Raw genomic sequence first — 24,512 nt, forward strand, 5'->3', positions numbered from 1 at the left:
TGTGGCATTTTATAAATTCCTGCTTTGGAAATAAAACAAGTCTGGCTCCAAGTTGATACACAGCCAGATTCTAAACAAGGCCTCACACCTAAAATGCATTGTCTGACCTGGGATGTCACCCCTGGGGTATACTGAAGGAACTGATAAAACCTTTAGTTATCTTGGGGCAGTGATTTGAAAAAAATTCTGGGATTTGCATAATAACCCTTTTCTAACTGATTAAAGATTTAACCACTGACTTACTCAGAGATAGTAAGAACCGCCGATGCTGGAGTCAGAGATAACACAGTGCAGAGCTGGAGGGACACAGGCCAGGCAGCATCAGGGGAGTAGGAAAGTTGACGTTTCGAGTCAGGACCCTTCTTCAGAAACATCCCGACCCGATACGTCAACTTTCCTACTCCCCTGGTGCTGCCTGGCCTGCTGTGTTCCTCCAGTTCCACACTGTTATCTCTAACCACCAACTTAGGTTTGTTCAACACATTTGCGTTAGTTTTACAACCCTTTGACCTTTTGCTTATAAATTCTGTCTGATGCCACCTCTCTCACTGACAACTGAAGAAGGAGCAAGACTCCGAAAGCTTGTATCTTCAAATAAACCTGCTGGACTATAACCTGGTGTCATGTGATTTTAGACCTTGTCCACCCAGTCCAACACCAGCTCCTCCACATCGTTTTTGATTGATTCACTGGAGAATATTTTGGTCTTCTCTGAATAGCATAACGGGATTTTTAGTGATCACCTGAATCAGTAGAATGGACATATGGACCTTTGAATTATTAGAGTATCTGAAAGGGAGTATCTCCAACCATGTTGCATTTCCTCAGAAATGTCAGCCTTTGGAGAAGTTTATATTCTTTTTGATCACGTAATCCTGGCTAACCTACACTAGTATCTTCCAGTTGCACAAAAGAGATCAGATAATATTAGATTGGAGAAGCCGTAGTTAATTTAAAATATAACAAAGTGTGAAACTAAGTAATCATCCAGTCAAACTAGGCTGAATTTGAACTCAGAGCAGAATTGTACAGTGCAAAAGGAGGCTCTTGGAAAAAAAATATCCAATTAGTCCCAGATCTGAAAGAGCAACATTTTACCCCACTTATCTAGTTCCTAAATAAATTTCTAAGCAGAATTAATCTTGTTCTTCTATTTCAACCTACTTTTATCTACCACATTTTATAATTGTGAGAGTTACATGAAGGTCAAGTATGTTTTTACTTCTGTCGTGAAGAAAATGGGACAAAGGAGTCTTGATAATTCTGCTTTTCTTTGACCTTGCAAAAGGATTTGAAGGGCTCTTTAGAAGAATAAAGTTTCTCAGTGGGATAGAAAAAGTAAGCTCAGAATAATAAGATATGTCAGGGCAGCAGCACAAGGAGATGCAGAATTAAATGGAGGCGGGCATCACTCTTTATTTGGAACATGATTAACAATAGATCAGTTGTCAAAAAGAGTGGCTAAGGACAGCACAACTTTTTAAAGAAACAACTGGACACCAAGCAGAAAGCGGGAGGATTTATATAATTAAATAAAGAAATCTGAAACACAAACAGAAATTGCTGGAGGAACTCAGCAGATCTGGCAACATCTGTGGAGAACATTTCAAGACACAGGAGGATTTACATTATGAAAGGGTGGAATGCTTTCTTTATTGCAAACTTGCCTTGTACAATTGTTAACTAAATTATTTGTTAAACTGTATTTTGTGGTCAGGAATGTTTGTCATACAGAGGTTTGGCAAAATAAAGTTTATTATTGTTAGTACAAATGCAGAGGTCACTCAGTTCTTCTGTAAATTGTTTAGTGGATATGCTGATCATTTTCCGATTTTTCTGTGGTATGAATTTATTACAAATGATCAGCGTCTTCTCAGTTAACCTTGGCTTTCATGTTGAATTGTGTGAAGCGGTCTGTTAAATACTGTAAGGTAAAAGCCACTTGGTTTAAATGTGCTGAGAAATATTTTGTACTTCCCCATATTGCTGTTGTACAAAAGTATCAAATTATAGAATAGTTACAGCACAGAAGAAAGCCATTCAGTCCATCAAGCCCATGGTGGCTCTCTATAAGAGCAGTTTATGTAATTCCACTTCACTGCCTTTTGTCCTGCCTGTATCCCTACAATTTATCTTCAGGTGCCTATCCAGTTACCTTTTAAAATCCATAATTGATTCTGCCTTTACCACACTATCAGTTACTCAAAACTACTCTGCGTAAGAAAAAATTTTCTTGATGTCACCTTTTGATTCTTTTGTCAATCACTTGAAACCTGTGACTTCTAGTTCGCGACCTTTCTACCAATGGGAGTTTAAGAGCAGTTAGGGATGGGCAATGAATGCTGGGTCAGCCAGCGATGCCCACATCCCTCTGGTGAATTACCTATTCTGTTTAGACCGCTCATGATTTTGAACACTCCAGTCAAATTTTCTCCCAACCTTTTGTTCTGCAATGAGAACAATCCCAGTTCTCCAAGCTGTCCATGCAGCTGAAATCCCTCACCCTTGGAGCCATTCACTGAAATCTTTTCTGCATTCTTCATGAAGTCCTCACAATCTTCCTAAAAGAGAGCTTTCCAAAGTGGGGAGTGGGGCAGGACCCCAAGTGATGTCACAAGCTGAAATGTTGGGGTCCTGAACTTTGATGCAGCAATTGCCACGATGAAGCTTTGACCCTAACAGTTATATATTCTCTCAGCCTGCTGTCCCCACTCTTACAGGTCTCATTTGAGGGGACGTGGTCATTTGGAAGCTATGATGTGGGGACACAGTAGGAAAAAAATTTAAGAAGCACTGTCTTAAAATGTGGTGCCAAGAATCTAACACTGCCTTATTACAGATTGTTACTCTCTCACATATTATTGAAAAATATCTTCACACAAACTGGAAATGATACAGTAATGTTACAATTAATTTGTTACATAACAAATGGTTGCAGAAGTTATTATAATCAATTGTCAGGTTCAGAAAACTAGTTTAACCTATCTGCTTTGCTCTGACCTCAACTAAACCTTTTTCCAGATTCAAACTTACAGATTTCAGTTCTTTCATGTTTAGAATTTTTGCAAATGCCAGTATATTGTAGTGCTTTTTTAACTGTTGCATAGAAATTTAGGGGGTTGTTAACTTATTTTAAATAGAGGAATGCTGCAGACAGAAAATGCTTATTTTTTTATTTGTGAAATAGGTTCCGTCTAGCAAGTGAATAAGATTTAATAAAACTGATGTTACTTAAACTTAATCTCAATTAACAATCAGGTCCTGAATTTCCATGAAATTTCACTCAGTCTTCTGCCCTAACTGCAGCAGTGAAAGGCTGAATAAGATCACTGTTCTCCACAGTTTTATAAGGGTTCCTGAACACAGCATAGATTAACCCTTTCCAAAAGTTCTGGTAATTGTATTTTCTAGCTAGGAGTTTTGGATGCAACAAATGTTCCTCACCAAATCTGGGGCCCATTTTTGCTAATGCATTGCCAGTTCAGACTGTCAACTCATAATCTGACTGCAAATTTCTTTATTCTTTTGTTAAAATGCGGTAGACACTAATTCTGCTGTTTCTTATTCTTTCTTCATATGTCTTATTACATTCAGTTTTCCAAGTCTTCCGTGAGTTGTGGGCATCACTGGCAGGTCCAGCGTTTAGTACTTATTACTAATTACTCTTGCAAAGTTGGTGGTGTGCTGCCTTCTTTATCCACAGTAGCACAGGTCATCCCACAACGTTGTCAGGAAGGAAGTTTTAGGATTTTCAAGCCAATGGCAGTGCTATAGTTCTGAGTCAGGATGGTGTGTGGCTTGGACAGGAACTTGTAGGCAGTGTTGTTCGCATATATGTCTGCTGCACCTTTCCTTCTAGGTGGTAGAAGTCACCAATTTTAAAAGGTGCTGTCAAAGGAACTTATCTGAGTTGCTTTAATACATCTTAAATATTTAATCTGTTACTGCCATTATGTCTGAGATGGAGGGAGTGAATGTTTAGGTTTGTAGATTGAGTGCTGTTCAAACAAGCCGTTTGGATGGTGTTGAGCTTCTTGAGTGTTGTTGGAGTTGATTCATTCAGGCAAGCGGAGTATATTTCCATCGCTGTCCTTACTTGTGTCTTGTAAATGGTGGATAGGTTTTGAGAGTCAGGAAATGTGTCAGTTGCCTCAGAGTTCCTTGTTTTTGACCTGCTATTGTAAGCATAGTATTTATATAGCTGGTCCATTTTAATAGTAACCTCCATGATGTTAATAATAGGGGATTCAGCGATGGTAATACCATTGGAAATCAAGGAGAGGTGGTTCAATTCTCTCTTTTTGGATCTGATCACTGCCGGGCATTTGTGTGGCACAGATGTTACTTGCCACTTATCAGTTCTACCTGAATGTTGCCCAGATCACGCTGCAAATGGGCCTAGACTACTGTAGGAGCTCAAGCATTGTGAATGGTACTAACATTATACTGTTGAATCATGAATCTTTCCATTTCTAACCTCATGTTGGAGGGAAGGTAATTGATTAAGCTCGTCAAAATGGTTGGGCCAAAGACACTATCCTGAGGAACTCCTGCAGTGATATCCTGGATGAATGGCCTTCAACAACCCCACAACCATTTTCCGTTGTGCTAGGTATCACTCCATCCAGTGGAAACTTTTCCCCCATTGCCACTGATTTAAGTTGTACAGAGACTCTTTGCTGTCACAGTGGGTGGAATGTTATATTGTGTCAAGAGCAGTCATTGTCACCTGTGTCTTGAGTTCAACTTTTTTTTCTTCTGTGTTTGGACCAAGGCTGTAATGAGGTCAGGAGTGGCCCTGACAGAAAGCAAACTGAGAAACAATGAGAAAGTTTATTTCTGTATAAGTGTCACTTGATAACTCTGTCGATGACACCTTCCATCACTTAATTAAGAGGAGGCTGATGGAATGGTAATTAGACCAGAAGGAATTTGTCTTGCTTTTTGTGGATAGGTCATATCTGGGCTGTTTTTCACATTGACTAGTAGACATTAGTGTTTGTAGTATACTGGATCAGTTTGGCTACGGGCACGACAGGTTTCTTGAGCACAAGTCCTGGGATAGCAGGACTGACATATGAAGGGAAACTGGAACAGATACGACTATATTCACTGGAGTTTAGAAGAATGAGGGAAGATGTTATAGACACCTTTATAATTCTAACAGGACTAGACAGGATAAATGCAGGAAGGATATTCCTGCTGACCAGGGAATCCAGAACAGGGGTCTCAGTCTCAGAATATGGGGTAGACCATTTAAGACAAAGAGGAGGAGAAATTTCTTCACCCAGAGTGTAGTGAGCTGTGGAATTCTCTGCAACAGAAAGCAGTTGAGGTCAAAACTTTGAATGTTTTCAAGAAAGTGTTAGATATAGTTCTTAGGACTAAAGGGATTAAAGAATATGGGGATAAAGTGGGAACGGAATACTGAGTTGGATGATCAGCTATAATCATATTGAATGAAAGAGCAGGCTAGAAGGACTGAATGGCCAACATATGCATTATTTTCTATGTAAATGTTTAGAACTGTTGCCAGAATGTTGTCAGGAACTATAGCCATTAGTGTCCAGAGCATTCAACCATTTAATTGAATTGGCTGAAGATTGGCATCTGTGATGCTCAGGAGGAGGCTGTGATGGATCATCCATTTGGGACTTCTGCATGATGTTGGTTGCAAGTGCTTCAGCCTTATCAAAAATGGGGATAATAGAGGAGCTTCCTCATCCTGTTAGTTATTTACTTGTCTGCCACCATTTACAACTGGATGTAGCAGTAATGCAGAAGTTAGATCTGATTTCTTGATTGTGGTGTTTGATTAGGTCTGTCTACCAATTGACCAAAATGTTGTTTGTGGATACGATTTTAGATATCAGTGAGGAGCTTGATGAATCAAATTTATTTTTCTGATCAGTGCTTTAAATGGTAATCTTTTTCATTAACCTACAATTTCAAAACTTTATTTAAAGGTAATAGGCTGAAAATTATTTGTTGTGAATTAAACATATGATTTTTCTATGTGGCGAATTCCGACAGATACTGTGTACTCCACGTAGTAATAATTCTAATTATGAGGTTATGAATTTCAGTCCTGTCATTTTAAGAGGTTTAATACTAATAATATTTTAAATACAATAATAAAATCAGAGCTCAACAGATGTCTAGAGTCTATTTTTAGCAATTGAAGAGTAAAACCTTCCTCAAGGCTTTTTTTATAACTTCATAATAACATTAGAAGCCTGACTTGCAATAAATGTTGATGTTTTGAAAGACACTGAGTTGGTTGCAGAGCAGGATGTTTCTTCACTTTTTTTGGGTACTTTCAGCATCAAATGATCCCAATTCATGTAAGTTATGAATTAGATGCATAACAAAAAATGTCAGCCGGACAATTTTACTCCAAATTTTAGGAGTCCTTATGGATTCTCTGTATGAGATTCCCAATTAATGTTGAATTATTGGTGCTTTTGCGAAATAGAATTGTACCCTATAGAATGTGCCAAACATTGCACAGAGGACTTCTTAATTGTACATGGCTATGTAAACAGTAACAAGTACAGAGTTTCACAGTAATATGTGAAACTTAACTACTCCTCTTTGGAATATAAATGATAACAAATTGTGCTAGCTCCTGTAATAAAACCTAATGTGAGGGACATTTACAGTCCAGTTTTAGATTGAGCTTTAGCTTAGGACACGTGACACATTTATTACTTTCTGTATAAATTTGCTGTTCCTTTGCTGCTATTTACTTGCCTGTTTCTTATTAATGAATATGCTTGATTTATAAATGAAACATACCAAATCGCAAAGAAGAAACCCAAAGCTATGCATTGCCAGGATGTACCAAGCCAAACAGTTAAAAGGCATCATTCAGTGGAAAACAAAAACAAGGATGTGAAGACAGAGTGCAAATGTGTGTTGTTTCTAGCTGGAGCTTCATTTGCAAGACTGTGGAGGAGAGTTTCATCATGAGATAAGGAAATGAGATAACAGAAGACCTGGAAATGAAATTTGTTAGAATGAAAGCAGAATACAACAGATGCTAGATATTTCAAATAAAAACAGAAAATGTTCTAAATATTTAGCAGATCTGAGAGCATTTGTAGTGAGAGAAACTGAACTACAATTCAGGTTGATGATCTTTTTTTGCCGAACTACATATGCTGCAGGTTCAGTCCACTGATGTAGGTGTGGAGATTGAGTCCATTGTCAGGTGTTTCGATCATGAGAACTACTCTGTCCAGTTTGTTAGCAACTTTCTTGAGCGTATTTGTTACTGCATCGACCCAGCCAAAGGTATGTTTTCCAACAGACTCCTGTTGTAAATCTTGAATATTGTGAAGATGCTTTGAATGATTAGCAATTGAGTTATTCTTCACAAATTTCCTAGCTTCTGCACAGTTGTTACAGTGATGGCAATATGTGTTTGGTTCTGTTTGGTGATTATGAAAGATGATGTCATTGGAATACTTAGCAGTAACAATGCTGTTCAAAATCGGGGTGAGATGGTTGGGCTTTTTTATCTTTGTTGGCAGTACGAATCTGCTGAAATATGTGGGACAAATTCTATTTGCCACTTGTCAAGCCGAGCCTGGATTATATCCAAATGTGAACTGTCATGGGCTGCTACATTAAGATATGCAAGCAGAGATGACATGACAGATCCATCAACAACCAATGCTACAACTGAAATGAATGCAGAGGGAAAGTCATCAATAAAACAACTCAAGACAAATAAATCAAGGCAACGTGAGGACATCACACAATTATGTGATGATTGCCATCAAAGCTATCAGAAACACCTCCCTCCAGCCGCTGTAGGATTTTTCCCTCAACGCTCAATTTGCTAGGGCTACTTGGTCCTGTACTCCTTTGAACTCAAGTCTTTATGTCAGCCCGTCATACCTCTTCCACTGGTATTTAGTTGCTGATTCCATCTTAGGATCAAATATAAAGTGGATTTTAGAGCTGACTGATAAAATACAACTCAAACTATAAGCAGATTATTTGTAAATAGGATTTAATTTAGTGGCACTATTGATGAATCCTTCTACCACTCTACTGATGATTGAAAGGAGGATAATTGGACAGTATGTGGATTACAATTATCTGGTTTTAAATAGGTAGTACCCTAACAATCTTGTATGTTGATTGGTAGATGCCAGTGTCATATATGACTTAAAGAGAACGACTAGCTCTTGTACAGAGGTCTTGACTAATAGATTAGGAATATTGTCAGGACCCATTGCCTTTGCTGTCATTCAGTCACTCCATGAAGTGAGCCAAATTTGCTAGACACTGGCAGCTATAATGGTAGTCACCACAGAAAAAATTTGGCTGAAGACGGGTGCACCCATTTCTGCCTCGTCTCTTGCACATGGTTGCTAGATACCATCACGATTGTGGATGAAAATTTTTTTATGAAGTCTCGTCTCCCTGTTTGGTGCATAGTTTTCCAGCGCCATTCCCTTCTTGGGCGAATAGCTTTCCTGTGGTCCCATTGGTTGCACATACTTTTATTAATACATTTTTATTAAAATAGTTCTACATGTTTAAAAGATTTTCAACATCTCACAATCAAATTTTTCTTGTCTTCTGTTCATTCTGATTCATTTCTAGTGGACAATATGGAATCTGTCAGCAAATTCTTCTATTCCTGACAAACTTCATGGTATCATTTGCTCAATTGTCATTTTTGAAATTATTTTTACTCAAGCGGTTTGGCTGGAGCAAATGAGGTAAAACTTTAAAATTAATTCATGGGATGTCGTCATTGCCGGTCAATCATGAATGAATTGACCAGTGAAAATTTACATGGGGATTCAAGGCAATCCACCCAAAAATAAAATGCTGTGAATTTGCTGTCTGACTTGGATTTATAAAACCAATATGTTGTATGCAAGAAGAAGATACTGGTGCTGGCTAGGCCAGCATTTATTTCCAATCCTAATTGCCCATGAGAATGTGGTAGTGAACTGCTTTCTTGACCCACTGCAGTCTACTACATACAAAAGTAGGAAAAGGCTGAATAGGCTAAGGCTATTTTCCCTGGAGCATTGGAGGCTGAGGGGTGACCTTATAGAGAATTACAAATCATGAGGGGTGTGGAAATGGTGAATAGTCAAGGCCTTTTTCCTAGGTTAGGGGAGTCCAAACAAGAGGGCATAGGTTTAAGGTGAGAGGGGAAAGATTTAAAAGGGACCTAAGATGCAACTTTTTCACACAGAGGGTGTTGCGTGTATGGAAGGAGCTACCAGAGGAAGTGGTGGAGGCTGGTACAATTACAATATTTAAAAAGCATCAGGATGGATACATGAATAGGAAGGGTTTAGAGGGATATGGGCTAAATGCTGACAAATGGGACTAGATTAATTGAGGATATCTGGTTGGCATGGACAAGTTGGATCGAAGGGTCTGTACATCTCTCTAACTGTAGGACTCAGTGACCAGTTTCTAAAGAAAAAATGAAGAAATGTCTAGCTCAGCATAGGTGTATAATTATAATACTAATTTACTGTTAAAAGTTTAATTTCAGGATGTTGAAATTCTGGTGAAATGAAAAGTTTATTTATATGGAGTATCGATTCATGATAATAATCTAAAGTCACACACTTAAATGTCTACAATTTAGCATAATCGACATCTAGCATAGAAGGGTTAGTTTGCATCAAAGAATAATTGTCCATACTGACACACAGTTCTACTTTACACTTAGTGTTTTTCTTTGTTCTTGGAGTGTGGGTGACATTGGTGAGGCCGTATTCATTACCCATCTCCAAGGTATTCAGTGAAAGCAGTGGGGGGCTTTCTTTTTTGCCTGAGCTGCTACTTTCTTCTGATAATAATACATCTGTATTATTGAGTAGAAAGGTGCATCTGAAATTAGAACATATTAATGAGCTTGCCTGGCCCAGGTTTTAGCAGCCATTTGGATTCATCAGTTGACGGCATAGGTTCCTCAAGCTCCAGAACCTGACAGGTAACTAGAACAGTCAGCTGCAGCAGGGGTGTGCTTTTCCAGGATTGCTTGTGGATCATGAGCAGCAGGATTATTTCTCACCCTGGACCTCACAAGTAAACTCGCTACAATCTGTCTTCCTTCCTACGACTAAGAGCTAATGTCTTTTCCCTCATTCCCACCTCATTATTCAATGACTCCTCCTCCCCACCCCACGATCTAATGAGGTTTTCCACCTCACTCCACCATCTCTTTCCTATCCCATGTCTGGCTGCAACCTTGAACACAAAGTCTGACTATGTGGACCTATTACCCTCTCAATTTGGCTAGCTGCTGGACACAAAACAAGCTCAAACATTCAAATGAGATGCTGCTGTTAAAACAAGCAAGATCTCCACCTTACCTTTTTTTCCCACAATGCCCTACCCCTCCCCCAATTCTTTGAGAATATTTTGGCTATGAATAATGACTGGCAGTTTTTAAAAAAAAGTTCTGTTGCTACTCTGAATAATGCCACAAGCTGTGACTGGCTGCCAGACATTTTATATTGCCCCATTAGTCCCTGAGAATTAATCATTTCAGTATATATGGCCATATCAACATCAGCATACCAGCTTTTCATTTCAACTGTAGACTTGAAAACAGTGCTGAAGACGTTACCCAGAATTGCCTAAAGGTTGAATCAATTTTACCGTACAATTGAATCGATTTACCGTATATGAGCACAAAACCTCTAATCATTGCCGCTCTCAATTGAAACAGGTTTGTGCAAAAACGAAAAGTTAAAGAAAGTTTATGGAACTGAGATTGAGAGCGTGTGGTTGGGAGGGTTGGGCGTTTGTGGTATAGTAGTAATGTCCTTTGTTGAGTAATCCAGAGGCCTAGGCTAATGCTGAGAGTTTGAATTCCACCACAAATGACTTCAAGTAATAAGTCTGGAATATAAAGCTAGCGTGATTACTGGCATTGATTATTGTAATTGTTATTTTCAGTTGCTACCTTTAGCTGGTCTACATGTGACTGCATAGAAAAGTAGATGACTCTAATTGGCCGTTCAAGAGGCCTCAAAAACCACTCTGGAATGAGCAAGAAATTACACTACATGAAAGAAATTTTTAAAAATGAAATTTTACATTCCATCTCTGAGATACCTATTATTAGTTATTAATATGCATTGCACTAACGTAAATCTGTGTACCTGAACTCTTCCAAGTCTTGCTTAAAATTCACCATTGGTTTTAGAGGTTTTTTTATTGAAATGGAAGTAAAACTCTAACAGCACTGCCTATTTCCCAGTTAGTCCCCATTTCATTGATTAAGCTTGCAGCCAGCCAGCACTTCACAGACAGCAGGTAGATGGTGCAATGTTGTTATTTTGGAAAAATGAAAAATACAATGCTAGTTTTCAGTGTGAGTCTTTGGCTTATGTTACAGCAGCCAATGTCACAAAGGAACTGATCTGCAGTTGTTGGTAAAATGATAATTTAATGACAGCATCTGTTTAATTTTACCCAATGTATATCAAATAATGAGCTTTGATGTATTAAATGGAATAAAATTAAGAAACTCTAATGGATTGATTGGTTATTGTTATGAGATACAGATGGGGCACATAGTGCCTGCCTGGAGAAATGTAAAGACTAAACAGATAAACTTGCATTTATCTTAATTGTGCAAATCAAGCTCAGGGAGAAGGGAAATTAAATTTTCTGCCCACTAACTGTCAATGAGTAGTAAAAGTGTTAGCAGTATTTAAAGAAGCTTTAACATTTTCTGTGGTTAACAATTGAGTACACTTACTTATTGCCCCTTAGCAAAAATTCTGGGACTGTCATTTCTAAGTCTATAGTTGTCCGTACAATTAATTATGTTTTCAGTCAGCAATCCACATATTTGAAAACAATAAATGCATTTTATATTTTAATAGATGTCCACATCTTGATATTGTACAAGATCTTCTTTAATGTACAATGTCCTTTCAAATCCCTTGTGCATAATTATGATAAATTTTAAGCATAGTAGAATTCTGAAAACTTTCCAAATGTTGACAGTTAATAGAGCTACATGAAAGCAGTTAAGACAACAAGAAAGACAAATTTTCCTGTATTTCCCAGCCAATTTTTTTCTTTAAAGAGGTATCAGGGAGTTTTGTGACAGGCTGATAAATTGCTGAAAATAGGTACTGTGCTAAAATAACTTGTTTAGTAGAATATCTAGTTTTAGAATGCAGTTGTGGTCCTAACTGCTGATAATGTGAACTTGGCTGGAGATGCAGAAACAGACATCTGCAGCATTTAAGCACTCCTTAGAAGCAATTCTTGCAGAGTGGTATAGGCAGACTCCATGCACGCACTTCCACCAAGATGTGGAGTGAACTCACTGACACGCAGCAGCAGGATTCAGACTGGCTTGCCAATTGAAGGAAAAAGCATGCAAGTTCTCAGGCATGGGACTGGACGTCCTGGTAGATGAATGATGTGTGTTAGCTGAGGAATCATACAATCCCTATGGTATGGAAGCGGGCCCAATGAGTCCACACCGACCCTCTGTAGAGCATCCCACCCAGTCATTGCCCATCCCTGTAACCCTGTATTCCTAGCTGGCACATCCCTGGACACCTTATGCAATTTAGCACCTAACCTACACATCTTTGGACTGTGGGAGGAAACTGGAGTACCCGGAGGAAACCCACGCAGACACGGAGAATATGCAAACTCCACACAAACCCCCACCCAAGGTTGGAATCAAACCCAGGTCCCTGGCACTGTGAGGCAGCAGTGCTAACCACTGAGCCACCATGCTGCCCTAAGAGGTGTACTTTGCCCAAGTGTCTCTCTCTTGTAAAAACCAAAAGAACTGCAGATGCTGTAAATCAGGAACAAAAACAGAAGTTGCTGGAAAAGCTCAGCAAGTCTGGCAGCATCTGTGAAGAAAAAAAAATCAGAGCTAACGTTTCAGGTCCAGTGACCCTTCCTCCAGTTCTGAGGAAGGGTCACTGCACCCGAAATGTTAACTCTGATTTGTTTCTTCACAGGTGCTGCCAGACCTGCTGAGCTTTTCCAGCAACTTCTCTTTTTGTCCCTCTCTTGTAGCAGCTGATACTGCTCTGACTGTTCTCACTTCATCCTCCCATTCATTCTGCAAACCTAGCAAACAGTCCTGACAGGGCATTCCCTTCCTCCTGGTGATCTATAAGGTCACTAATAAGATAGAGCAGCAGAGTACTTCTTAGATCAAGTCCTTAGAGAATTTCCAGAATAAATGTCAATAACATTGAAGTCGTAAAAAATTGTCTTTAGAAAATCTCCTGCATTTCAAAAATCCTTTTCAAATATCCTGTAGCAAGACAACGGTGTAGATTTTTTGAAATGAATCTGCTCTGTCATGATGTGACACATCTCTGGAGCATATTGGTCCAGAGGTTTTGGCATTACCACCGCACAAGAGCTCTTCAAGTGAACAGTTTAAAGGGATTTATTTTCAAATAGTGCTCATAACTCTCAGCAACAGCTTGTTTATTTCTAAACAACGGCTTGCTGTTAGGAGATGGTGTTGGGTCATGTGCTATCCACCAAAACACAGCACAGCCTTGTTAATGAGGGCCGTCCAGCAATTTAAGTGACAGTACTTCCTTGATCATTCTCCAGACAGTCATTCTTAGTGCATGTTTCAATCCTTTATCAAAATGAACTTTTGCACTGAACACAAACTAAACTGTCAGTTTAAAATTCCTTCTTTACCACCTGAGAGTCTGTTCAGCAGCTAAAGGAGCCATTACAAATCACTCCCAATGTATTTTCATCTAAAGCAGCAGAAATATTGTTCTTGTAATGTGTCCAAAATAGATTTTTTGGGTAATTTTTAAGAGATATATCATTTTAAACAAAAATGCAATAAGAGCACTGTGTTACAGTGCACGTAAAATAAATATCAATCATTAACACATTCTTGGTGCTTTATGAATCTTAGTATCAAGTGCTTCATGTACAGCATTTGATCTGCAGACACCAGTGTTTGAACATGAGGCAAGTTGTGTGGTTGATCAAGAAAGAGGTAATAGCTTAGAGCCTCAATAATAAGCTGCAATATAACTAATGAACATGGGTGTTTGCCAACCCATCACCCTTTTTCCTTCCACCTTGAAAAATGATGAATTTACTCAGCTTTCGACCCGATTCTTAAGAACAATAGAAATATAAGCAGGAGTAGACCATTTAGTCCTTGGTGCCCATCCCACCATTCAATAAGATTGTGGCTGATCTGTTGTAGTTTTACCTGCACTATCCACTGCTGCCATCCCATCCATAACCTTTGACAGCCTTGTCGTTCAAAGACCTGAATCAACTTTGAATGTAATCACTGGCCCCACTGCTCTCTGGGGTTGTAAATTTCAAACCGTAACAACCCTCTGAGAGAAGCAATTACAATTCCTTGCCCTTTCAGGAGGCCCCTTACTTTGAGGTTGTGTCCCTTAATTCTGAATTACCTCTTGGGAAGCATCCTTTCAACATCCATCCAACCAAGCCCCCTCAGAATCTTATATGTTTGAATAAGAGCATCTTTTCAGTATTTTAAACTCCAATGAGTATTAGCCCAAAACAACAACCTGGCCTGGACATCACAAATAGATGCGACAGTCAAGAAGGCACACCAACGCCTCTTCTTCAAGTAGCTCAGGAAATTTGGCATGTCCACAAAGTCCCTCACCAACTTCTACAGACGCATAATTGAGAGCATACAGTATGGGTGCATAACTGCCTAGAATGTCAACTGCTCTGCCAAGGATTGTAAGAAACTACAGAAGGTGTGTACACAGCCCAGACCATCATGGAAGCCAAGCTTCCATCTATGGACTCTATTTACACAGCTTGCTGCCATGGAAAGGCTGCCAACATCATCAAAGACCCATTGCATCCCAGTAATGATCTTGTACAACCTCTTCCATCAGGCAGAAGATATAGAAGCCTGACCCCACACACCAGCAGGTTCAGGAACAGCTTCTTCCCAGCTGTTATTAAACTGATGAATGGTCTGTCTAGCCTCAAATAATGCTGATCTTGCTAACATTGATTTCGCCTAGCGCATGCCCTGTGCAATGTAACCTGTATGCCTCTAAGTCTTTTTGATCTGTACATCTTACTTACTATGATCTGCCTGTACTGCTCGTAAACAAAGCCCTTCACTGTACTTCAGTACAAATGACAATAAATCAATCAATCAAACAGCTAAATCTTTCCTCAGAAAATAGCCTCTTTACCCTAGAATCACTCTAACAAATGTTCTCTGAACTGCCACAAATATAATTCTATTCCTCCTTAACAAAGGAGGCCCAAATTATACACAGTGTGCTAGGTATGATCTCACAACTGCTCTTTATAGTTGCAGCAAGACTTCCCTACTTCATATTACCCCACCCCCCCCTTGCAATAAAGGCCAACATTCCATTTGTTGTCCTCATTGCTTGCTGTACCCACAATCTAACTACTTGTGATTATAAGGGCTCTTGTGGCGGAGGTTGTATCCCTGCCTGTGGGAAAGAAGAGTTGGGTTCAAATCCCACGAGACCAAGAGCTATGTCATAACATGTGCAAACAGTTTGATTTTAAAAATCATGCGATTCCCATACGAGGACTCCCAGTTCCCTCTCTGTAGTAGCACCCTCCATTCAGACAATATTCTGCTTTTTTTCTTACCACAAAGTAGACAACCTCACATTTCCAATGTTGTTCTGCCAATTTTTTGTTTGCACGCAGTTAACATAGCTACATCCTGTTGTAAAGTCCTTGTGGCATCCACATAACCTGCATTCCTACCTATCTTTCTTAGCATCTTTCTGTAATGTGGACTTGAAGGAACTATGTTGTAAAGACAAGAGACAATCTATCAAGGGGTACAGCTGAAATGTTTAGGGTAATGGATGTGTCGTGCATCTCCTACATTTTCTTTGTCTCAGATTTTCTGCATATGTATTTCTTTGTGATGGACAGGTGTTGCATTTAAATGACGGAACTTTTCAAAAGGAAACAGCTGTTCATTCCTCCAATAGATTGCAGACAGATGAAATTACATCTATCCATTTCTTAGTGAATAATTTTGTTGACTCATTGGCAATGTCAAGCAACAAGGATAATTTATTTTAAGATTTTGAACTATTTCCACTAATACAACAAAATCTTTCTAACTTTTTAAAATATACCTGGATATGTTATTTTTTGTTTCCCTGAACACACCAAACATTGCATGGCTGATGTTTGAAGAAAAAAGAGTAGATTAAGGGTTCATTGTTTGATTTGCCCTCTGAAATCGAATCATTCTCTGGAACATAGTCTGTGATAGCTGAAACTTGACATAATGCAAGTCTGTCTTGGACCCCAAATTTTAACTCTATAAATAATGATAAAGGAAAGTGTAGGGAGATTCATGCAAGATTGGCCCTGACTGGCAGGATCAAGCATATGTATGAGGCACCTGCAATGAAATAAAACAGTGTCACCCATAAAGTGATCATGAACTGTGGACAGCATTATAACGGGATCTCATCAGAGTAGATGAACTTGCAAAATGTTGCAACAGTTGTAAAAGCTGTACTGCATTGTTTTGTGAGTAATAGCCTGTGCTACATAGGAACTGAATGCTTTTACTTAAAACCTAATGTAACAAAAATTGCCAGGCGCTTGAACAGGCAATGTTTGCATAAAAACTGTGATACCATGACAGGAAATATTCATTTATAATACGGAGCTCAGCCTGCAATATTTCAAAGGCAGCAGCATATTGAAAGATTGAGATAATTATCATGTACCATGAAAGCTATGCTTCAGACTGTACAATTCTTTAAAGATTTACAAACCTAAAACCTCCTGTTCTTTTGCCATTGAATATTACTACGCTGCAAAATTAATGATGATGCTGAGAATGGGAATCAAGCTATTTTATAGAACTGGAATATTTTTCTTATCCATTCATCACTGGTAAGGCCAGCATTTATTGGCCATCTCTAATTAGTTAAGACTCAGAGTTTGGTCTGGAGTCTTATGTAGGCCATACCAGATCAAGATGATAGATTTCCTTTCCTAAAAGCTATTATTGAGATGGTTTTATTTTACAATAATTTCATGGTTACCATCACTGCGGCTAGATTTCAATTCCAAATTTTGTTAATTATATTTAAATTCCACTGGCTGACGTGATAGAAGTTGGAAATCATATTGTCAGAGCATTAACCTGGACCATTGGATTATAACACCACTATGCCACCAGTAAATTGTACTGGTGGGGATGAGATTTAACAAAGGTTTTAAAAATTGTGAAGGACCTCAATAAAGTCCATAGAGAAAGCTTCTTCCATCTAATTGGGGTGTCAGCAACATAGATCTTCAATACAGAACTGTGAGAAAGCAAGTGCTGTTAGAGAAAATCCTTTAAGCAGGATTAACAGATGCTGGAAAGTACTATCACAGGGAACAGTTAAGGCTGTAGCTATTACATCTTAAGGAAAAAATGGATAAATATTTAAAATAATGTAAGATGCAATGTAAGTGGTGAAGGAGCAGAGAGATTCATTTTGGATTACTCAGACAAGGACGTGGTGCATATTCAGTGAACTAAATGGCTAGCTTTGGTACCACAAACCTCCAGTGATATTTTTCAATTTTAAAAATCTTATATGTACAAACCAGAAAAATATTCAGATTTATAAGCTGTGTGAATCTTCTTATCACTTGCAAGTATACATTGTGTATATTTCTATCCCATGTAACCAGTATTAAGATGATGACATTATTTTGGCTAATACATGCTCATTCAATAAATTTGATAGCTGAAAATAGTACATGTTATATTTTAGCTTATTTTGTAGCTATTCCAATTAATTGGAATATTAAACTGTTTTGTTGAATTGTACTGGCATTTCAGTTCACATTCTTCATTTTTACTGCAAGAGGTTATAATGAAGGTGAACTTTTTTTCTCTAATCCTGTAAACTTCACGTCACTATAAAGGTAGGAATTCATGAATATACTGCAAATTTAGTAAAAAGATTAAATGAAATCCAGCCCAAGCTCCCATATATCTTTTGGGTATCAGGCATAAAAATGTTTAGAATTATATAACTCTGCCATCTAGTGACTCAGTGGTATAGTCATAGTAATTCTTTATACCGTTCTAAAGATGGTTAAATTATAATCATTTGTATATTGAGTTATTTTTATGTTTAAAAATTACATGGTCAGTTTTTAAATGTTTTTTTCATTTGCCAGCAGATTGAATTTGCTTTTTTTTTAAACCCTGGGAACTTGTTGTTGTACCACTTTTGTCAATATATTTTGAAGGAATTCCATTTTATTAAAAAGATTCTGGTTTCAATACATTTGTTCAAACTTGGCAGATTAAATTACCAGCCCTGTTTTCAGCAAATGGCCATAATTATATAATATATATTTTGTTAGTTGTAGTATCTGCTGCACTTGTTTAATTGATAACATTTCAGGAGGTATAATTCCTCCAATATCTTATGAATAATGCGATGGCAGATCCATTGGCAATATATCAAAAGTCTTGTCTATCCAATCAGTTCTGCAGTGATTGTAACAAGATCAGCTGGGTGGACATCTTAGAATATGATTTCCCTGATTGGGGCTGTTAATCTGCTCCAATCAGGGAGCCCCAGCTGACAAATAAGAAAGGGAGTGTCAGACATCCTGTTCACTGAGAGCTGTCTCTGAGAAAGCTGGATCAGTGTCAAGGACTCTATGTGTAAATAAAGGGTGACTTGGTGATGGAATACCAGCCTCTGTGGAGTTATTTCAAGTTCCACTATGTAGCTCATTTTCTGGAACACATTCACCATCATGTCTTGCCACTAACATGATCCTCCACCGTCATTTCTGCAGTTCTCCAAGGACATATACTTGGCCTTCTCGTTTTCTGCATGTGTGTGCTGTGCTATAAAGCTTTTCTAACATATGACATTTTAAAGTAAGGAAATATTGATAAACCATAGATGTAGAGGAATGTATTGCTTGGAAATAAAAATGGCAGCTTCAGAGCCATCCATTGATTGTTTAAATATTCTCTGTAAAGTTGACCCTGAACAGCAATGCAGCTGGTACAGGTTACAGTGTTGGTATGTTTGCTATTGGTCATGGACTGTTATGAAGCTACTAAAGTATATAAGCCACTTCATCTTTCTCTGGGTAATAAATAGAAAAAATACAGGCTTTGGAGACTAATCTTTTGAAACCTATACAAGACTGTACCATGCTTCAAAGTGGTATTGAATAGAATCTTCGAAAGAAAGAAAGATGATTCAAATATTATTATCATTTCTTTATGAATGGATTAATAGATTCAATGAATACAGACCATATTCAATAATACTTACCTTTAGCAGGAAAATACACGAGTTCTATTAGATTTGACTAGACATGTATGCATTTCATCAATAAAATTCATCTATTTTTCATGCGACCATTCCAATGTCAGTGGCAATTGGAGTAGGTGTCTAGTGCTTGCAGCAGAACAGAAAGCTTTGCTACTCTTGTGTTATTGAAAAGCATATGGATATGACAGACACGGTGTATCAATTAGACAAAAAATTACAAATGAGAAAGAAAAATAAAAGGCTGAAAACTCACAGCATGTCATCAGCATCTGTAAAGAGAAAAGGCAAATTATAACATCTGGATTGTGTAACCTGTTAAAGTGTATTTCCTGAAGAAGTCATCCTTCAGTATTTTTTCCTCTTTATAGATCCTAACTGTATTTTAAATAAGTCCCATTGTTTATACATTGCAGTAGTAATATTTTAATTAATGTGCCCATAGGTACCTAGTGTAATTTCTATATGTGCTTTTAGTGTGTTTACACTAAAGTTAATGAAGTTCATACAAACTAAAAGAGATACATTTCATCCTTCATATATTCAGTAATTCAGTAAAGCATAATATTGTATGGTAGTTATAGCTGTAAATATGTCACTTCTAAAAATATTTAGAAAGACTGTTCCAGTGGAGAGCTATTCATTTGTAGTACATTACTCACCCTTTATATTTAATTACTGTGAATATTTTTCAATTCTCATAGAGTTGAAAACCCAACTGACTCTTGCTTGTTTTGATGCTTTAGTTTATAATTATTATAAATCTTGCCTTGGGCTTACAGTTTTCCTCTAAAGATTTAGTCTCTTTAGCATATTATAGTAATAGTATTGAGAAGTTAGAAGAAAAGAAGGAAATCTCATCCTTCACGTAGAGTTACGATTTCTATAATTTTGGTCAATTTCAGGGTAAGCCAATAATGAGCAACAACCTAAACCAATAATCTTAAATCAGTAAAGTGTAAATCATGAAAAGGAATAGTGTGATAAACGTATAATTTATGTCTACATTATATATATATATATCATTTTTGGTGTTTGGATTTCAAAATAGTGGCATTTGAGTGTTGGTTACTTTTCAAAGTATTTCCTTTGAAAACCAAGTTCAGAATCCTCCTGGTACAATGATCTAGCATTGTTCAGAAAGCAAGTGGCTGTAGACTTCTGTGATCTTTTAATGGAAAATTATTTATACTGTCTGGTTTATAGCAGTGAACAAATGTTGAAGGCTATTTGCTTGTTGTTTTCCGTTCAGAACAATCAAGAATGGATTTTAGTTTAAAAGAGCTAGAGATTGAAAGTTTTTAGGGTGGTCTGGAGGAGACCCAACTGAAGTCTGCAGCAAGCTTAATTTCCTGTCCTTAAAGGAGTATAGAACAGTTCAGGAAAAATAAGTCACCTGAACTGAAGGGTAGTCTGTGAAACTTCTAAACCAGGAAACTTTCATTGGAAATCTGTGGGTTCTTTAAATTGAGAAAGCTAAGATGCTCTGCTGTAGTAAAATTTAATGTTGGCAGATTTGGAAAAGACTTATCAAATTGTCAGCAGTCAGTTAAGTATAACACTAGGGAGTTAAGAGATTGGGTGTAATTTCTGTGGAATTGAATAGCAAATAGGTTGAAACTTTGTTTTGTTGTGTATTTTAAGATATTTATAACTGTTTTCTACTTTAGATACATTTCAGATACATTGATCCCTTCTTTTGTTTAATAAACTTTTGTTCAATTGGTGCAGAAACACTGCTGCCTTTTATGACTGTTTCAGTGACTCACCAACATGTAGTTTTTTTTTAATGATTTATCAAACCAGATTTCACTGGGGGATCTGACATATCCAGGAGTATAACAGGCTGGGATCATAAAAGTAGAAACCTGCTTGAAAAATTGTTCAGTTTTTGAATAGAGCAAGAAATGCTTCACCACTCAATTGTTACAGGTATATTTTAATAAGCTCTGTTTGTGAAGTGCATTGTGAATGAAATTTTGATTTTATTGTTTTGTTTCCTTTTAGGAATTTATTGAATTATCAAAAAGATTGATCACCGATACTCATTTAAAAGAAAATATTGTGGTGAAAGCCAAAGAATACGTGGAGAAATACCATTCCTGGGATACAGAAAAGAAGACTTATCAGAAGCTAATTGAAAACCTGCTTTAGATAGCAACAGTCAAGTTTGAAACTTGGATATAATTGATTAGAACATTTTATAAAAAGAGTTGTGTTTTTAAATGGAATGGGGATTGAGAGTGGCTTTTAAAAGGGAATATAAAACCATTTCCTGTGTGTTAACTGTCAGTCAAGTCATTTTGATTAAGCTTTAGCTTGTGTGTCCTGTTGGTGTTAAATTGTCTACTGTTGCTTTTTTTCCCTTGTTTCTGTAATTCCTGACTTTAAATGAAGCCATGTCAGTGGAATATTCTTTTACATGAAGCACGTCAAGAAAGTCTCAACTTGCTGGTGCTTGCTTTAACAGTGTTTTATTTTTCCAGTGGTCTGCACAGCTCTGTGGTTTCTTCAACTAACAATTGCAACAGATTTTGTACTTTTGAAGTCCATTATCAGTGTTATTAATTTGTGGCTGAACAATTAATTTCTGTTTGCTTAGTTTAATGAGAGGGAGGAGGAAAGAAAACCCATTGTTTTTAAATTCAATTATTAAACTTTTTTATGCAGTCTTGATGACCATAATCCTACTATGTTAAGACAGCATGAAATTCTGCTTTGCTGCTGATCAAATCAAAACAATTAGTACAATTAGATTAAAACAAGCTGTTAATTTAGTGAGCTACTGAATAACATATCACTACTAATCATAATGTTGCATTATCTGGCAGTAGTCTTCTGATAATGAAGTTCATCCCTTAAACTCTTTATTTTCTTTCAGTAAATCTCATTCTAGTTTATGGTTATGAATTTCACTTTAGTACTCATGTCAAAATCTACTCTAACATTTGGAAAGAGCAAAAAGATTGAATGCAGACAGGAAACACTGTAAACCAACTGGCCAGTTAGCATTTTTAAAGAGAAACAGCTGGGCCTGAAGAGCAGTTTTACCCAAAATACTGACATTTTATCCACTTAACATTTGTTGACTGAACTAGAGGTTGAATTTTTGGTCCAGTATTTGCAACTGTTTTGTGATCAAAATGTTCACTTGAGGCCTTTTTTTTTGACATCTATGAATTGTCCCTTACTCCTCCTTCCTTAATGGTTCATGTTTATTCTGATAACTGCACAAATTAAATTTCCTTATACTTATAATTCAATAGTATGTTGTTATTGTGAATGTTACTTGAAGTGAGTCACGCAGCCAAGACATCTGATTTCTTATTGTTTCAGTATTATCATAGTAAATAAAATCATCAGTTATTTCTGAGCATGCCTGATCTCTTTAAAAGCAATAGTAAGCCCTCAAAATAATTATTTAAACACACCTTTATCAATTGAAATTTAGCCCCTTTTACTAGCCTTCAATCATTCACTTGCAGATCTACTTCCTAACCATATGGTATTTCAACGCTGAGAAGTTAACATATTGCATTAACAGGCTTGAAAAGAACCTTTATAAGTTCCAGCTCAGATCTGGCTGCAAAATTTGAAATGGCACAGATCCGCAAAGTTAAATTTGAAATATTTGAGGTCCAGAGTAGATGTTGGTGTTCACCTTGCATATAAACCTGGAAGCTCAGTATTAGTATGAGCAGTTGAAAGCCAAATTATGTGGAATCATGTGGGCTATGGTTTTTGCATTCAAAGTGTAGGATACACTTCAATTCTGCATTTATTGAGACCACTATCTCATCCTTTTGTCTTTGTGTTGATTTTCATTATCAAAAAACTACAATAATTTTCCAGTAATTTGATTATAACATTGCTAATTCTAAAATGCCATTCTGCATGATAGAATATTTGGATGGTAACACTTGATGTTTACACCATTTTTATATAATTTGTAAACTGCTGTTTATTGAACAGCTGACTTGATGTAATCTTGATTTTATGTTCAACTTACATTATTAGCATTCAGAAATTCAACATTAATGATATCTGCCATTTGAATGGTAGAAGTATTTTTAAAATGTTTTACAAAATACAGAAATGATCCCATAACATTACTGTATGCATTGTAGAAAAACTCTCTTATTCCTTTTTTTGCTCTCTACGTTAGATGAAGAAAAAAGTAATTCAAACTGTTGCCTTTGTCAAACATTTGAAGTAACAAGGTAAGATTAGATTCTTTGATACACATTTTAGCAAAAGGCTTACCAGCCATTCTGGATAGAGTGTTGAGTGTTCATGTTCAACAAAGTAACTTGAGAGACTGTAATATTTCTGTTTGCTAAGGATTGAATAGGGGGATGTAAAGATGTAATGTGTACTGAAACACGATGGCTTTCACAATACAAATTTGCATTTGGTTTTCCAGATAAGATAAAATAATATGCTTTTATTTTTATATTAGAGTTGTAGTTTTTAAATATGTATATCTTCCGTGCTTTAACTAAAAGCTTTGGAAGTATTGCTTAATTTAAAAAAAATTGAACTTGACGTGTTGTTCCAGAGTTACTATTGGTGACGACTGTGGCATAAGAATGACCACTTTCTCTCTCAATGAATGAGAACTCTTGATCAGTGGCTACATTCTGTGTTGTATTATTCTATAAATCTCTGAAATTCAAACAACGCATCGCGGTCAATGACCTACTCTTCGGAGAAATTGAGAACTTGCCATTTATTTCTAAATCCCATCAAAATGGCGTATCTCTTTCATAGTGTTGTAGTTACATTGTTGACCCAGTTCTAAGAATAGCACAATCCATGATATATGCTATAAATTATGTCAAGCCATAGTTTCAAACTCACACGAAGTTTTCCTACAGAGGTTATTAGAAACTGTTACCATGTTCGTAATGGTGATTCAAGGACACCCAGCTTTATCAATGAACTAGTAATAGATCAATATTGGCATGACCAGAGTCATAGCATTCTGAACTTGACCAGTTATAAATCATGTAAGTTATGTGCATATTCTTCTGCTGCATTCAATTTCCAGAAACATTCACAACTTAACTTTTTACTCATTTATTTAGAACTTTTCCTTAATAATTTATCTGTCAATTTAAGATACTATTACTTCCATGTATGTGAAAGCTTTTAAATTCTCTACACCATTACAAA

At 37.0% G+C, this 24,512-nt stretch overlaps 1 protein-coding gene across 3 annotated transcripts in view; it reads left to right on the plus strand.

Annotated features, from left to right (window-relative positions):
• The window catches only part of glt1d1 (glycosyltransferase 1 domain containing 1), a 73,638-nt gene extending 49,848 nt beyond the window's left edge, over positions 1–23,790 (plus strand). Inside the window, exons 12-13 of one of the 3 annotated variants that reach the window (XM_048611247.1) lie at positions 7,170–7,296; positions 10,951–11,526. In XM_048611247.1, coding sequence (XP_048467204.1) covers positions 7,170–7,296; positions 10,951–10,994 — 171 coding nt within the window. In that variant the 3' untranslated portion in view covers positions 10,995–11,526. Of the gene's footprint in view, positions 1–7,169; positions 7,297–10,950; positions 11,531–21,344 lie in introns of those variants that run through there. The other 2 variants (XM_048611249.1, XM_048611248.1) reach the window with 2 other exon arrangements.
• Positions 23,791–24,512: the final 722 nt, after the last annotated feature.

Source organism: Rhincodon typus, chromosome 24, assembly GCF_021869965.1.
Source record: "Rhincodon typus isolate 14 chromosome 24, sRhiTyp1.1, whole genome shotgun sequence".
Classification (NCBI taxonomy): domain Eukaryota; kingdom Metazoa; phylum Chordata; class Chondrichthyes; order Orectolobiformes; family Rhincodontidae; genus Rhincodon; species Rhincodon typus.